General features: G+C 38.6%; 1 protein-coding gene across 3 annotated transcripts in view; it reads right to left on the bottom strand.

The window, feature by feature from the left end:
• EXOC1 (exocyst complex component 1) overlaps positions 1-16709 on the bottom strand; it is a 62146-nt gene extending 45437 nt beyond the window's left edge. For 2 of the 3 annotated variants that reach the window (XM_061191394.1, XM_061191396.1), the window contains exons 1-4: positions 16599-16709; positions 12393-12526; positions 8451-8581; positions 1512-1671 (exon numbers count right to left, since the gene is read on the bottom strand). In XM_061191394.1, the coding sequence (XP_061047377.1) occupies positions 1512-1671; positions 8451-8581; positions 12393-12516 (415 nt within the window). In that variant the 5' untranslated portion in view covers positions 12517-12526; positions 16599-16709. Of the gene's footprint in view, positions 1-1511; positions 1672-8450; positions 8582-12392; positions 12527-16427 lie in introns of all 3 variants that reach the window. The other variant, XM_061191395.1, reaches the window with a different exon arrangement.
• Positions 16710-17506: the final 797 nt, after the last annotated feature.

Raw genomic sequence — 17506 nt, 5'->3', positions numbered from 1 at the left:
TTTCTTAAAGGTCATTCCCTCAACACACTCAACCACCAAGACACTGGAGGCTAATGTTGGCGAGATGGCAACCCTGAGGTCTCCGACACAAGGCCAGCCCCACTGCAGGGAGAAGCATGTGGCCTGAGAGATGTGACTTGCCTCTGCCAGTTCCAAGTATCAAGCCTGAAACCAGTAACGGCCTCACTAATTAATAAGTGATGGACAAGAATACTACATTTAAGGAGAGAAAGATAGATGACCAAACAGCAAAGGAATTAAGTAAAACAAAATGGAGAAAGGACAGAGGCAAATGACTAAGTCAAGGAATAGTTTGAAGCATCTGAAATTGCCATTTTTATAGGTCAAAATGGTTGAATATTGGCAATTCAGATGTTTCACTTGACAGAACAGAAGCTTCTATTTTTAAATGCTAATATACAACTTAGGACAAATCTAAGTTTTCTTTCTAATATATAATTTAGAACAAATCTACTTTTTTTTTTCTCAATAAAGAGGGGCAACAACTCTGTCCACCTGCTGTTACTTCAATTGCTTCCTTTGAGATAAAGAATACAACACAAATTGCATCCGCAAGGCACACAGAACCCATCTTCTCACAACGTGTATGTCTTTATAAAAGAAATTTTAAAAGAAAAAAGACTCATTGTATGTTTTCAACAATTAACAGTAGAGTTTTTGTCTTATAACACAAAATAATCCCTAGTAATATTCCTGAAGACATACTGATCTAAAATACCCTAATTAACCTCATGTCTTAGGACTTTATCCTGATAATAGAATAATAGTTGTTAATATATAATTGAGTACTTACTATATATCTGGCATTGTTCTCATCATGTTCATATATTAATTTAATCCTTACAACAATCCTATGGAGTCGATACTATTATTATCTCTGTTTCTGACATATGAGAAACTGAAACATAGAGTAACCCAAGGTCACATAGCTATAGTAAGTGACAAAGCCAGTATTTGAACCCAGGAAGTCTGACTCCAGAGTTGTTTCTTAAACACTACACCTACACTCTACACAAAAATACAGCTACAAGGATATTCATCTCAGAGTTGTTTAAGATAAGCAAAGATTGGAAAATTTTTTAAAAGTGATTAGTTAAAAAATTATAGTATATCCAATACAATGGAATACTATGGTGCCATTAAAAATAATGTTGGGGTAAGTGTTTAATAACATGGAAAATGTTCATGAAACATTATATGAAAAAGCATGTTAGGTAGCAACATAAATTTCTTTATTTTAAAAAAAGCATTTCAGTATGCATAGAAATGCATAGTTATCTCTGAGGATTAAGTTTATAAGTGATTTTCATTTAATTTAATGAATCAGTTTTCTATAATGAACAAGCATCACTTCTGCAATAAGAAAAATTATCTTAAAATTCCTTTACAAAAAAGATAATTCAGAGTTTTAAATACTTTGAGTAATGCCAAATTATATATTCACTTATAGATATACCTGATTTTACATATACATTTTTATTTAACTTTACCTTCCAAAAGCTGTGAGCTAACATTGACAAAATCAATTTTCTTCCGGAGATATCGCTGATTCAGTTTCCAAATGCATGAAATAAATGCATTCTTTTCAGCAGTGCTGCTGGCAACCCATTTATATATTTTTTCAAAATGTAAATCAAATTCAGGATTTTCCTGAAATAAAAATATACAAAAGATAGTTTTTGATCATAACCTCTTTTCATTATTGTAAAATATATATTTCAATAAAACAAAAAGAAGTTGAAGCTGTCGTTGGAAAAAAAATCAGCATTACAAATCTACTAAAAGGGGGACTTCCCTGGTGGCACAGTGCTTAAGAATCCGCCTGCCAATGCAGGGGACACAGGTTCGAGCCCTGGTCCAGGAAGATCCCACATGCCGCAGAGCAACTAAGCCCGTGCACCACAACTACTGAGCCTGCGCTCTAGAGCCCACGAGCCACAACTACTGAGCCTGTGTGCCACAACTACTGAAGGCCGCATGCCTAGAGCCCGTGCTCCGCAACAAGAGAAGCCACTGCAATGAGAAGCCCATGCACTGCAATGAAGAGTAGCCCCCGCTCGCTGCAACTAGAGAAAGCGCACGCACAGCAATGAAGACCCAACGCAGCAAAAAAAAAAAAAAAAAAAAAAAAATCGACTAAAAGGTTTTTTCCCTCACTGAAACTGGTAATGTCAACACAAGCACAACTAAGTTATGTTTATATAATGTCATACCTAAATATCTACACAAAGAGATACTCTCCAATAACTATAAATAAATCAAAATTAAATTCTACTCGAAATGGATGAGATGGAGAATAGATTAGTGGTTGTCAGGAGTCAGGGATTGTTGAGGGGAGGAAAGAGGATGGGTGTGCTATAAAGAGGTAGCTGAGGGAGCTCTTTAAGGTGTTGTAATACTTCTGTACCTTGATTGTAGCGGTGGTTACATGGACCCGCACATAATAAAATGGCAGAGAACTGCACACACACACACACACACACACACACACACACAAAATCGACTAAGTGACTTGCAGAGAATGGTTCGGAGAATTCAATTTATAGCACAAATTTTGTTTACCTCTCAAAAGAAGCTGGATTAAAAACAACATAGTGTTTTGGTAATTTCCTTTCTATGCCCCTTGGGTCTATGAGTGAAAGTATAGGATGTCTACTTAATGGCCTGTGTCTCAGCTTCCTAGTTTATAGGATGACAGTGGTTTCTGGTTTTGATGTGGACCTAATTTTTCTTTTTAAATTGTCTATGGGGTTTTAGAGTTATACTTTTTCTTTGATAATGTGCTATTATTCACAGCTGTGAATCTTCTCATTATAACATGTGAGAAAAAAAACAATCTATACCCTAGTGTGATTTCCAAGAACAAATGAGGTGAAAAGCAGGGACTGCTCCTGTTTACAATTCTGAAAATACAGAACAATTAAAGATGTCTCAAAAGTAAAAAATACTGGCCTTTTAAGGTCCTTTCAAATGAAAAAGAAGTTCAACTGGTGTGAGAGAGCTGCACTATGCTCTCTACATGTCTCTTAAGCCACATTACAGAAATATTTTCATGCCTTGATATTCTCCCTTGAATTTAGAACTACTCGACCACTGTATAAAATATGAAAACATATGGATGTATACTTCACATCCAAGGAATTAAAAATAGGCTCAAATGTTTTTAATGTTCTATAGAAGGCTAATCATGTATTCAATTAATTTAAAGTGTTATTTAGGGGGAATAAAATGTAATAAAGACCATAAGTAGGCAAGGAAAGTGATATGACTTTCACTGTGAAGATGTGGGATAATTTAGCGATCAAGACTTACCTATGGTACAATCATATTACAGTAGCATGGATGTACTAATGAATTTATAGCTCAATAAGCAGAATTAAAGTGACAAAAGATTAAAAACTTTCATTTACAACGAAAAGGTAATTGCATTATAAATTGGTGCAGCCACTATGGAAAACAGTATGGAGGTTCCTCAAAGAACTAAAAATAGAGTTGCCATATGATACAGCAATCCCACTCCTGGGCATACACCTGGACAAAACTATAATTTGAAAAGATAAATGCACCCCAATGTTCACTGCAGCACTATTTACCAGAGCCACGACAGAAAAACAACCTATATGTCCATCGACAGATGAATGGATAAAGATGATGTGGTACATATATACAATGAAATACTACTTAGCCATAAAAAAGAATGAAATAATGCCATTTGCAGCAACATGGATGCAACTAGAGAGTATCATACTAAGTGAAGTAAGTCAGATGGAGGACAAATACATATGATATCACTTATATGTGGAATCTAAAATGTGACACAAATGAACTTATCTGTGAAACAGAAACAGACTCACTGACATAGAGAAGAGACTTGTGGTTGCCAAGGGGGAGGAAAGGTGGGGAAGGGATGTATTGCGAGTTTGGGATTAGCAGATGCAAACTATTATACATAGATTAGATAAACAAGGTCCTACTGTATAGCACAGGGAACTATATTCAATATTCTGTGATAAACCATAATAGAAAAGAATATGAAAAAGAATGTATATATATGTGTAACTGAATCACTTTTCTGTACAGCAGAAATTAACACAACATTGTAAACCAACTATACTTCAATAAATTTTTTTTAAAAAAAGGTAATTGTGGACAAGGATGTCCACTCTCACCACTATTCAACATAGTTTTGGAAGTCCTAGCCACGGCAATCAGAGAATAAAAATAAATAAAAGGAATACAAATTGGAAAAGAAGAAGTAAAACTGTCACTGTTTGCAGATGACATGATACTATACATAGAAAATCCTAAAGATGCTACCAGAAAACTACTAGAGCTAATCAATGAATTTGGTAAAGTTGCAGGATACAAAATTAATGCCCAGAAATCTCTTGCATTCCTATACACTAACAACGAAAGATCGGAAAGAGAAAGTAAGGAAACAATCCCATTCACCATTGCAATAAAAAGAATAAAATACCTAGGAATAAACCTACCTAGGGAGACAAAAGACCTGTATGCAGAAAACTATAAGACACTGATGAAAGAAATTAAAAGTGATACCAACAGGTGGAGAGATATACCATGTTCTTGGATTGGAAGGATCAATATTGTGAAAATGACTATACTACTGAAAGCAAACTACAGATTCAATGCAATCCCTATCAAATTACCAATGGCATTTTTTACAGAACAAGAACAAAAAATCTTAAAATTTGTATGGAGACACAAAAGACCCCGAATAGCCAAAGCAGTCTTGAGGGAAAAAAACGGAGCTGGAGGAATCAGACTCCCTGACTTCAGACTATACTAGAAAGCTACAGTAATCAAGACAATATGGTGCTGGCACAAAAACAGAAATATAGATCAATGGCACAGGATAGAAAGCCCAGAGATAAACCCACGCGCCTATGGTCAACTAATCTATGACAAAGGAGGCAAGGATATACAATGGAGAAAAGACAGTCTCTTCAGTAAGTGGTGCCAGGAAAACTGGACAGCTACATGTAAAAGAATGAAATTAGAACACTCCCTAACACCGTACACAAAAATAAACTCAAAATGGATTAGAGACCTAAATGTAAGACTGGACACTGTAAGACTCTTAGAGGAAAACATAGGAAGAACACTCTTTGACATAAATCACAGCAAGATCTTTTTTGATCCACCTCCTAGAGTAATGGAAATAAAAACAAAAATAAACAAATGGGACCTAATGAAACTTCAAAGCTTTTGCACAGCAAAGGAAACCATAAACAAGACGAAAAGACAACCCTCAAAATGGGAGAAAATATTTGCAAACGAATCAACGGACAAAGGATTAATCTCCAAAATATATAAACAGCTCATGCAGCTCAATATTAAAGAAACAAACAACCCAATCAAAAAATGGGCAGAAGACCTAAATAGACATTTCTCCAAAGAAGACATACAGATGGCCAAGAAGCACATGAAAAGCTGCTCAACATCACTAATTATTAGAGAAATGCAAATCAAAACTACAATGAGGTATCACCTCACACCAGTTAGAATGTGCATCATCAGAAAATCTACAAACAACAAATGCTGGAGAGGGTGTGGAGAAAAGGGAACCCTCTTGCACTGTTGGTGGGAATGTAAATTGATACAGCCACTATGGAGAACCGTATGGAGGTTCCTTAAAAAACTAAAAATAGAATTACCATATGATCCAGCAATCCCACTACTGGGCATATACCCAGAGAAAACCATAATTCAAAAAAACACATGCACCCCAATGTTCATTGCAGCACTATTTACAATAGCCAGGTCATGGAAGCAACCTAAATGCCCATCAATAGACGAAAGGATAGAGAAGATGTGGTACATATATACAATGGAATATTACTCAGCCATAAAAAGGAACGAAACTGGGTCATTTGTAGAGACGTGGATGGATCTAGAGACTGTCATACAGAGTGAAGTAAGTCAGAAAGAGAAAAACACATATAGTATATTAACGCATGTATGTTGAACCTAGAAAAATGGTACAGATGAAGTGGTTTGCAGGGCAGAAATTGAAACACAAATGTAGAGAACAAACGTATGGACACCAAGGGGGGGAAAGTGGCGGAGGGGGGTGGTGGTGGTGGTGGTGTGATGAACTGGGAGATTGGGATTGACATGTATACACTGATGTATATAAAATGGATGGCTAATAAGAACCTGCTGTATAAAAAAATAAATAAAATAAAATTCAAAAATTCAAAAAAAAATTGCATTAGTATTTATAAAGAAATCTAAGAGTCTTAGCAACTCATATGAAGCTTGACGGGAAATGATCTCTTCCCTGGGAATATTTCACATAATGCCATAAAAGAGGCTGACTGCTCCAGCAGCAACACTCACACAAATCAATGTGTGATGCAGGGACTTCCCTGGTGGTGCAGTGGTTAAGAATCCGCCTGCCAATGCAGGGGACATGGGTTCGAGCCCTGGTCTGGGAAGATGCCACATGCCGCGGAGCAACTAAGCCCAGGAGCCACAACTACTTAGCCCATGTGCCACAACTACTGAAGCCTGCGTGCCTAGATCCCGTGCTTCGCAACAAGAGAAGCCACGACAATGAGAAGCCCGTGCACCGCAACGAAGAGTAGCCCCCGCTCGCCGCAACTAGAGAAAGCCCGCGTGCAGCAACGAAGACGCAACGCAGCCATAAATAAATAAATAAATAAAAATTTAAAAAAAATTATTAATGTGTGATGCAAAATGGCTAATGTTAGGCTATGTATAAATATTTTATGTTTTATATCCATATGTAGCATACACACACCAAGGTGCCTGCATAAAATGAAAAAAAATCCATTAAGCAAGCCAGCAATGAGGTGTCAGCTGAGGAAAGCATTCAAATAAGCATTCAGCAATGTTAGTGAATTACACAAGTCAATGGGGTTATGAAGTGTGGAACTATTGAAGAGAAAAAGGCTTTTTAATAAAGGTGAATTTCTAAAAAGCCTTTGAAATATTTTGTCTTAAACAGAAAATCTCTACTCTTGATCCTTCCCGTAATAACAGAAATTATTAAATAATTGAAGTGTTTTTAACAATCTCATTTTCATGTTCTTTCCAAATACATATACACACACCCACATTCAAAGCCCCTGTCAGACCCCGTTTTCCACATCCCACATTTTTCTAAAAACTGGGTGCTTTTTAGGAATAAAGCAAAGGCCCAGTTTGCCTAAAATATTTAAAGAAAAGGCATTCTTTACATTTTGGAAGAAATCTCAATTCTACAGATATGCAGGACTCTCCTAAAGCTGTTTCTGCTTCATTAAAAAAATCTTCTTGCACCTGACTCAACTGCCTGTCATGCTGTCCAGCTTTTAGTTCCTCAGAGGTTTGTAACCACGTCAGCATAAAACCAGACTTTTATTTTATCAGACTGCTCTACAAAGGTAGTTTTCACTTCTCTGTGCCTTTTTAATCACTGTATGAGACTTGTAGAGTTCAGTCAACGGGCACATGTAGTTACAGTACTGTAAGCCTTGCTATCAGCCCCATCCACAGTACAGTAGATGTGGTGCAAGGCATTCCCTAGAGCTCTGGAGGTGCCTCTGGGCTGCAGAGGAAGATGAGGGGCAGGATTAGAGAGGCTGAAGAGGAAGAAGCACCTACTTTAACCTGAGGGGCTCTACTTTATTTCTTTTTTTTTTTTTAAAAAAGGGTATTGCTGTGAAAAGCCTCGAACTGTCAGGAATAAAGGTGGCCCTTTATCACGACTATCATATTATTCAACTTTCCTGGAGTTTGAGTGTGACTTAAGGTGTAAGGTATCTTATTCTTTAATATCTTATTTAATATCTTATTTAATGTCTTATATCTTATTCTTCAAAGTCCTTAAAATAAGGGGTGAAACTCACTATCACTGCCATCACTTGAGCCACAATATTCAAACCATAGCTTCAGAGGGCCAGCTTGGCTGCCTCAGCTGGTGATTCTACATTATTTTTAAGGACTACCTAAGGAAGATTCACTTTGGTTATATTTTCTGTGATTTCTGAACTAGGTTTTACCAAAACAATGATTTTTTTAAAAACTACTCACACAACACACCACTTTAAAATCCATACTAATTTACGGATTTTATACTAAGTATACCTAATCTAAATACAGAAATGTACAGTCAAGGTTATTTTGCTCTAGTTATGTAGCTTGTGAACAAACATAATTGTAGCTCAAAAAAAAAAAAGCACAAACAATGAAACCAGCTTACATACATACTTATATTAAGTAGCCTGCGAAAGAGAAGTGAGAGAATGGAAGGTTGGATAATACACTTTAGACTAATTGCTGGTTAGGTGGTGAACTACTGGGTCACAAAACAAGTTTAGATCATCTTAGAAGACAACATACTATGTTATAAAATGAAAGACACTTTCTGAATTCATGTCAAAGAACTAACAAAAACATACTTTAATAGCATCCTTGGCATCTACCACAGCAAGGTCTCGAAGGGCCCAAGCAATCTGCCTTTTGTAGAAATCTCCTTTATCAGATTTCTTGACTTTGACCACCTTCACCTGCACGGGGCGTTCCGTTGTCACTGTTGAATAAAACACACACTTTCATTAGAGACATTATTCATTTCCTCATTCTTCATTCATTCATGGCAAACACAGCTGTCAGGTGCCTGTACACGATACTAAAACAGGAATAGTATTTCATAACAAATGCTATGACTGAGGAATACACAGAATACTAATGGAAGAATCTAAATCAGACTAGAAGGTCAGAGGCAGATTACTTGAGAAGTAAAACTCTTAAAACTCAAAAATAAGAAAAAAAATTTATATTAAAAAAATGGGCCAAAGACCTTGACAGACACCCGACCAAAGAAGATATATAGACCACAAATAAGCATACGAAAAGATGCTCCACAGCATATGCCACCAGGGAAACGTAAATTCAAATGACAAGGAGATACCACTACACACCTATTAGAATGGCCAAAATCCAGAGCACTGCCAACACCAAATGCTGGTGAGGATGTGAAGCAACATGCACTGTCATTCACTGACGGTGGGAATTAAAAATGGTACAGTCACTTCGGAGGAGAGTTTGGCAGTTTCCTAACAAAACTAAACATACTCTTACCATATTATCCAGCAACTGCATTCCTTGGTATTTACCCAAAGGAGCTGAAAACATATGTCCACACAAAAATCTGCACACGGATGTTTATAGCTGCTTTATTTATAACTGCTAACTTGGAAGCAACCAAGATGTCCTTCAGTAGGTGAATGGATAAATAAACTGTGATACATCCAGACAATGGAATGTTATGCAGCACTAAAAAGAAATGAGCTATAAGTCATGAAAACACATGGAGGAAAGTTAAATGCATATTACTAAGTGAAAGAAACCAATCTGGGAAGGTTACATACTATTTGATTCCAATTACTATATGACATTCTGGAAAAGGCAAAACTGTGGAGACAGTAAAAAGATCAGTGGTTGCCAGGGATTGGGGAAGAGATGACCAGGCAGAGCACGGAGGATTTTTAGGGCAGTTAAAATACTCTATATGACATTATCCATTTGTCCAAACCCAACACCAAGAGTGAAACCTACAGTAAACTATGGACTTTGGGTGATTATGATTTGTTAACGTAGGTTCATTCTTGGTAACAAATGTACCACTGTGGTGAGTAGTGTTAACAAAGTGAAAGGCTATGCATGTGTGGGGAAAGGGGCATAAGGGAAATCTCTGTACCTACCTCTCAATTTTCTTATAAACCTAAAGCTGCTCTAAAAAAAATAAAGTCTTAAAAATGTATTAATGCTAACAAGAGTTATTATTTACGATAGTATTAAAAATCTAGGAATAAATAAATACCTAGGGGTAAATATAACACATGTACAAAGCCTTTAAAAATATAAAACTTGGGACTTCCCTGGTGGTCCAGTGGTTAAGACTCCGTGCTCCTAATGCAGGGGGCCCAGGTTTGAGCCCTGGTCAGGTAACTAAATCCCGCATGCTGCAACTAAGAGCCCACATGCTGCAACTAAAGATCCCGCATGTGGCAACAAAGATCCCTCGTGCTGCAACTAAGACCCAGCGCAGCCAAATAAATAAATAAACATTTAAAAAATAATAATAATAAAATTATAAAACTTATTGAAAGTCTTTCAAACTATAAACCTTATTGCAAGGCATTAAAGAAGACCAAGATAAATGGAGAACCACACCATATTCATGAACAAGAAGACTTAATATCATAAAATGCAAGTTCTCTCCAAAGTGAACTATAGATTCAAAACAATTCCAATCAAAATCCCAACAAAATTTGGAACTTGATTCTAAAATTCAGATGAAAAAACAAAATACCCACAAGACAACATAAAATCCAGATATAAGAAAGGACCCAGAAACAAACACACTCACACTCATCACTATAAACACGGACACAGGTAAATCAAAGACTGAAATGCGAAAGGTAAAATTATAAAACTTATAGAATGTAATATAGGAGAATACTTTTATTATTCCAGGGTATGGAAGGACATCTTAAATAAGACACAAAAAGGGGAAGCCATAAATGATCAGATTGATTAATCTGATTTCGTTAAAAGGCATCACAAAAAGTGAAAAGACAAGCCATAAACTGGGATGCATACAACCAACAAATTGGTATCCAAATTACGTACAGAACTTAAAGAAATCAGTAAAAGGACGACCAACAGAATAGAAAAATGAGTAAAAGGCTTAAACAGGCAAATTTCTCAGGCAAGAAAATTAATGGCTAATAAATCCATGAAAAGAGGCTCAATCTCATTATTACTTAGGGAAATGCAATTTAAAACCACAACGAGATTCTATTTCACACCCACCAGATTGGAAACAACAGTCTGTCAAAACCAAGTTTAGACTAGGATGTGGAGAACCTGAAACACACACTGCTTGTGGGAGTGAAAACCAGTACAACTACTTTTGAAAATAATCTGGTATTAGGGTAGTGTTGACCATTCACTGCCTATGACCCAGCAATCTCACATTTAGGTGTCTACCCTAGAAGATTCTTGCCTGTGTACACTGGCAGACAAGGACAAACATGCTCACAGAAGTGCTGCCTGAATAGCAAAACCTGGAAACAAACCTCCTGGTCATCCCTGGTAGGATGGGTAAGTAAACAGCAGTACTCTCAGAGTAGAATGCTACACAGCAGTAGAAATGAAAGAATTACAGCTATGGGAGAAAAACAAGAGATAACACTCACAAACACAAACATACTGTTGAGTGGAAAAAGTCACAAATGAATACCTGTGCTATGATTCAATTTATGTAAAGTTCAAAGACACGCAAATATAACAATGTATATTCGAGATTACAAACACATATGGTAAAATGATAAAGAAAAGCAAGGAAAGAGTAAATCAAAACTCAGGACACTAGTTACCTCTTAATGAGGGAGGGAAGGGAATGGGGAGCAGGGCAGGGCACACAGGAGACTTCAAAGGTAAATGGTAAAATTCTTCTTATTCTGGATAGTGGTATATATAAGTGTTCACACCTTATATGTATGTTACAGAAATACTTTTGTGGGACTTCCCTGGTGGTGCAGTGGTTAAGAATCTGCCTGCCAATGCAGGGGACACAGGTTTGATCCCTGGTCTGGGAAGATCCCACACGCCACGGAGCAACTAAGCCTGTGCGCCACAACTACTGAGCCTGTGCTCCAGAGCCCTGAGCCACAACTACTGAGCCCGAGGGCCGCAACTACTGAAGCCCAAGCACCTAGAGCCCGTGCTCCACAACAAGAGAAGCCACCGCAACGAGAAGCCTGTGCGCGGCAACTAGAGAAAGCCCGTGCGCAGCAACAAAGACCCAACGTGGCCAAAAATAAATAAAATAAATAAATTAAAAAAAAAAAAAGAAATATTTTTGTATCTACTCAAGATTTACTTAAAGACAATTGGAAAAAAATGAATTTGTTGGCCCAATTTTCCAATCACAGAAACAATGAGAATATTTAATTTTATTTATTTTTTAAATTGAATTTCTTTTTTTTTTTAAAGTGATACATGGTCATTCTTTTATTTTTTAAATTTTTAAAATTTATTTATTTGGCTGCATCAGGTCTTAGTTGCAGTTCACAGGATCTTCTTTGTGGGATGCAGGATCTTTCGTTGTAGCACGCAGGCTTCTCCAGTTGTGCTGTGCAGGCTTAGCTGCCCCGTGGCACGTGGGATCTTAGTTCCCTTACCAGGGATCGAACGCATGTCCCCTGCACTGGAAGGCAGATTCTTAACCACTGGACCACCAGGGAAGTCCGAGAATATTTTAAACAATGAGGAAATGACCCCTAGGGAATAAAAGAATGCCAGACAAGAACCTTGACTTACTAAATACCCACCTGTGGCACACAAAAAACAGTTCTTTTTCTTTTTTCCTGCTTTGCAGACATTGACAATACTCAGCAGGCGTTCGTCATTTGGTGTAAAGATGTCTCTTTGTAATGCGTGCTTGATTGCTGTCATCTTTACTCAGCTGAAAAAATTCAGAGTATAGATATTATACTCATTCTCAAAATCATGCTATCTTACATTGTTCCATTTAGGATTAAAAAATGATCTTATTTATGGCAAATAAGTGTAGGATGAATGATTTAATACATTAGTACACCTACATCATAAAAATAAAAAGCTGTATGTTTGGAAAAGAAATTAGAGAACCAGTGATATCAAACTCTAAAATCTTTGGAAGTGTTCACCAAATATTATAATATTTTTTAAAAATTTAGGAAAAAATTTAAAAACCCACGCCCAATCTTCAAATATAAATTTCCTATATAAAGAACTCTTACAACGCAACAATAAAAAGACAAGTAACCCAGTTAAAAACTGAGCAAAGGATCTGAATAGACATTTCTCCAAGGAAGAGATACAAATGGCCAATAAGCACATGGAAAGATGCGCAACATCATTAGCCATTAGGGAAATGCAAATCAAACCCACATTGAGATACCTACCACTTTACACCGCTAGGATGGCTAAAATTAAAAAGACAAGTGTTGGTAAAGGTGTAGAGAAAAAGGAAGTCTCATATATTGCTGGTGACTATAAAATGCTGCAGCCACTTCAGAAAACAGCTTGGTGGTTCCTCAAAAAGTTAAACATGGTTTACCACATGACCCAGCAATTCCACTCCTAGGTATATACTCAAGAGAACTGCTAAACATATGTCCACACAAAATCGTGTACATAAATGTCCATAGCAGTATTGTTCACCATAGTCAAAATGTGGAAACATCTCAAATGTCCTGATGAACAGCAAAATGAAATATATCCATACAGTATATTATTTGGCCATAAAAAAGGAACAAAGTACTGATACATACTACAACATCAGTGAATTCTGAAAACATGATGCTACGTGAAAGAAGCCAGTTACAAAGAACCACATATTTTATGATTCCATTTATGTGAAATGTCCAGAGTAGACAAATCCATATAGATGGATTGATTTGTGGTTGCCAGGGGCTGAGGGCAAGAAGGAATGGGGAGTGACTGCTAATGTGTATGGGGCTTCTTTTTGGGGTGATGAAAATGTCCTTGAATTAGGAAGTAGTGATGTTTTTATAACCCTTTGAATATACTGGAAACCACTGAATTATATACTGAAAAAAGGTGAATTTTATGGTATATTAATTATCTTTTTTCAAATATAACTTAAGTTACATATTTCAAAAAAAACTCACTGCAACTTTATTTTTTGAATATACTGTATATATATATTCATGTGTATATACATTATTATTTCCAATGCAGATGTATAGTATTTCATACGTGTGAGTTTCCTTAGGAAATTAACTCCTAGTTCTAACACTGCTTCTGTGGGAAAATGAAGAAATTATGAGTTTTAAATAAATGGCTTAGAGCGAATTTTTATAACACACGGACACTTTTGTAAACTATAGGTATCTCCTATATTTTACTCAATCTGTAAAACTTCTATCTCTGCTCCAACTCAAAAAATTGCTTTTCTCACAAAAATCGCACTTCTATCCCTCTTTCTCCTCATCTCTGCCTCTAGTCTCCTGACGGCCCCCTCCTGCTCTCCTAGTCCATCTGGCCTCTCCAAGCTTAATTTCTTTTCCAACCTAGCCTGGAGGCAGTGTTCATTTCCCTACACCCACACTATCCCCTTCAATGATCTTGCTCCATTTGTAGACCAGTTCGCTCTGTTCACCAATCTCCACAAACTGTCTTTTTTCTCTACTTTTCTTGGCTACCATATGCCATTTAAGAAGGTCTCATATCCATGTTCATTGCACTCATTACAAATATTTAAATCTAATCAAAGCTAAACTTTCAAAGTTGCTCAGCAATTCCTTAACACCTTCTTTGTTGATTCCTCTTCCTACTCCCCATCAGTATTGCAAATCCTTATTTCTCTCCTTCAACCCCCAACTCTAGTGTCAGCCTCCTCCCTCTCTGCAAATGACTTCACCGTCTACCCTGCAGAGAATACAGAAGCCATGAAGAGCAAGTTTCCCCAACTGCTTTCTTCTTCATCTCTCTACATTTTCACCCATCTTAACCTCCATTCCTATTATAAAATGTCCATGTTACTATCCCTTAATATGTTCTAGGGCCTACACACTGTGTTAAAAGCTCAACTCTATCCTATGCCCAAGCCACGCTGGATACTGGCCAGTTTGCTTTTCTGTCTCTAGGCTCTTGTTTGTGCAATTTCTTTTTCCTGAAATTCTTTTCTCCCTGGGAAATTCCAATTCATCCTTAAGATCCTGCTGAAATGTCACCTCTTCTGTGAAGTAGTCACACACTCAAAGAAAAAAAAAATTCCTTTCCTACTTCTCTAATATTTCCCTCTATTCTGCTAACATAGAACTTACAAACCATATTGTCCAGCTAGTTGTATTCTCTCCCCCATTAAAAGTATTTCCTTGCAGGCAAGACCACATCTTATTCATCTTTGTATTCCAAGAACTTGGCAAAGACATACCAGGCATTTAATAAATTAACCAAAATGACAGCACCAAATAACATGACAACTAAAGCATTCTGCTGATTTTCCTTCATGTACACATAATTTATCCTTTCTGCTCCTGCTGCCAACACACTAACCCAGGTTCACATCAACCACATCTATTAAACACCACAGCATCTGGTTATCTCTTCGCAAGCTTCTACAACCCCAAAACTCTCGACAAATAATAATAAAACATAGCTTTCATCACAATATGCCCTTGCTCAACATTTTCCTAATGTTCCCAAATACAAACCTTCCACTCCAAGCTCTCTGTTCATTCTGGTCTTTAAATCTTTGCTTAGGAGCTTTTCCATGCAGGGAGTATCATGTATCCAAACCCTAATTACACTCCATAATTTATATGAAGTTGATTCAATAAAGATCTTAATCCAAACTGATCTCTCCTCTCAACTGCTACAGCACTTATTGCATTTACTAAACAATCAAGCACTTGCTGTCCGACTGGTTCATAAAATCACAAGCTCCTGGAGCTCAACAACTCTCTTGAAAGAAAGGGGGGATGGGGGGTGTTTTAGCATAGTTTTGTGTCCTTTATTAGTGGGTACTCAACAAATACCTCTTGTGGTAACTTGAACTGAATAGTAAAAACTGGTTAAATGAATGACTAATAGTGGTCAGTATCTACCACCCAGTCCCTCTTTGGCCAAAAGCAAAGGACTGACTGTATGGTAAGTGGTAAAACAAGACTGGACTGGGCAGAGTTCATAAAGGAGGTAGTCATAATGAAAAGCACTATGCGACTCTCATTCATTCGGCAAATATCGATGCCTGCGAAGTGCCAGGCACAATTCTAGGTTACGGTGGTGTACATGAGAGATATGTCCATGAAGACAGGAAGAGCCATGCCTCCAATGGCATCTACATTCTCAGGGTGGAGTGATTAACTCTGAGTCTTTACAGCACATTTTTTGTAAGTCAGTGAATGAACCATTAGAGGTCCTCCAAAACTATTTCTCAGGTTTAAGAACCCATGTCTGACCATGTTCCAGTGGCAGTCAGCCACAATACTCTACGTTGGTTCTTTTCCTTAAATTCATCTGGATCATTACAGGGTGTGGCAGGTAACTTGTCAGTAGGAGTGCCATGTCAGTGAGTGAGTGTGGGCTGGGCCCTGGATGCTCTCGAGACATCTTAGCGCGTGGAGCACTGTCCTCCAGAAGAGAACACGGTGCCTGGAGCCAGGGAAATGCACTTAAAAGATTTAGAAGAAAATGTGGATTTCGACCCCTCCTGGTTCACGCCAGAGAGCAAACGGATCAGGGCCGTTTTTTACAGTGAAATCTGGTTTTCATGGGCGGAACCGGAAAGGGGTTTCAGGATTGCCCTCCCAGCCCCCCCGGGGCGGGGGATGCTCCTACCGGACTCTGCGTCTTACCCAGACAGGCAGGAAGAGAAGGGGGCCCTGACGGCGGAGGGAGCGGCACCCGACCCCCCGGTGCTGGGCCAGCAGCGGAACTGAGGAGCCGCCTCAGACCCTGGCGTCCACCCGGCCGCTCGTCGGTGCGCCGCCGCCAGGACTGCCCGGCAGCCGCGGCCGAAGGCTTACCGCAAGGCCGGACCGCCTGTGCCGAGGCGGGTCCTCCACGACAGAGATGGGACGGGGCTGGAGCGGACACCGCTACGAGGACGCACCCCTTGGTCGAGCAGCGAACCGGAAGCGGCGGATCGGCCCCACCTCCCATATCCGGGCACGTGACCAGCCTCCACGCCGGAAATCGGTCGGGTAGAGCCGAAAGGAGTCGCGGCAGTGGCCTTGGCGAGGGCGGGTGGGCAGGTCTCGCTGTAGGGGAGTGTTTGGGACAGGCAGGGGCTGGACCCCGTCGCTCGGAGACTGACTCGGGAGCTGGGGCGTTTGGTGCCGCGTGTTAGTTTCTCTTGAAGAGTTATTTATTCAGCTGTTTTCAGCAGTTCATTTAAGAAGAGATGCGATTACATGTTTTCTTTTTTGCACACGTAAAGCTCTGTTAACTCTAGATACTTGCTGCTTATGGCATGGAGAGTTTAAATGAGTTAAATCAGAATGTGGAGGGGGGGGACGCGGGGGACCAAGACACCAGCACTTAAAAAAATTTTTTTTTTTACTTTTTTAGGCCCGCAGCATGCGTGATCTTAGTTCCCCCACCAGCAATCGCACTCTCACCCCCTGCAGTGGAAGGGGGGAGTCTTAACCACTGGACCGCCAGGGAAGTTCCCACCAGCACTTTTCACATCTTTGGGGAAAATTCTAATATGCAGCTATGGTGGAGAACCATTGATACAGTGACGTTGGTATTTTAAAATGTGGTCTGTGGACCAGCTGCTTGGGCATCATCTGGGGGTTCTTTAGAAAATGCAGCCTCTCAGGCTTACTTCAGATCTACTGAATGGTAATCTACATCTTAACGCCTTAAGATGACGCCTGTTTAAGTTTGAGAAGCACAGGTGATGCCAGTGTTGCTGGTTGCAAGGCAAGTG

Source organism: Eubalaena glacialis, chromosome 5 (assembly GCF_028564815.1).
Source record: "Eubalaena glacialis isolate mEubGla1 chromosome 5, mEubGla1.1.hap2.+ XY, whole genome shotgun sequence".
Taxonomy (NCBI): Eukaryota; Metazoa; Chordata; class Mammalia; order Artiodactyla; family Balaenidae; genus Eubalaena; species Eubalaena glacialis.
Note: the sequence above shows the minus strand (reverse complement) of the source record. Positions and strands in the feature narration are given on the sequence as shown.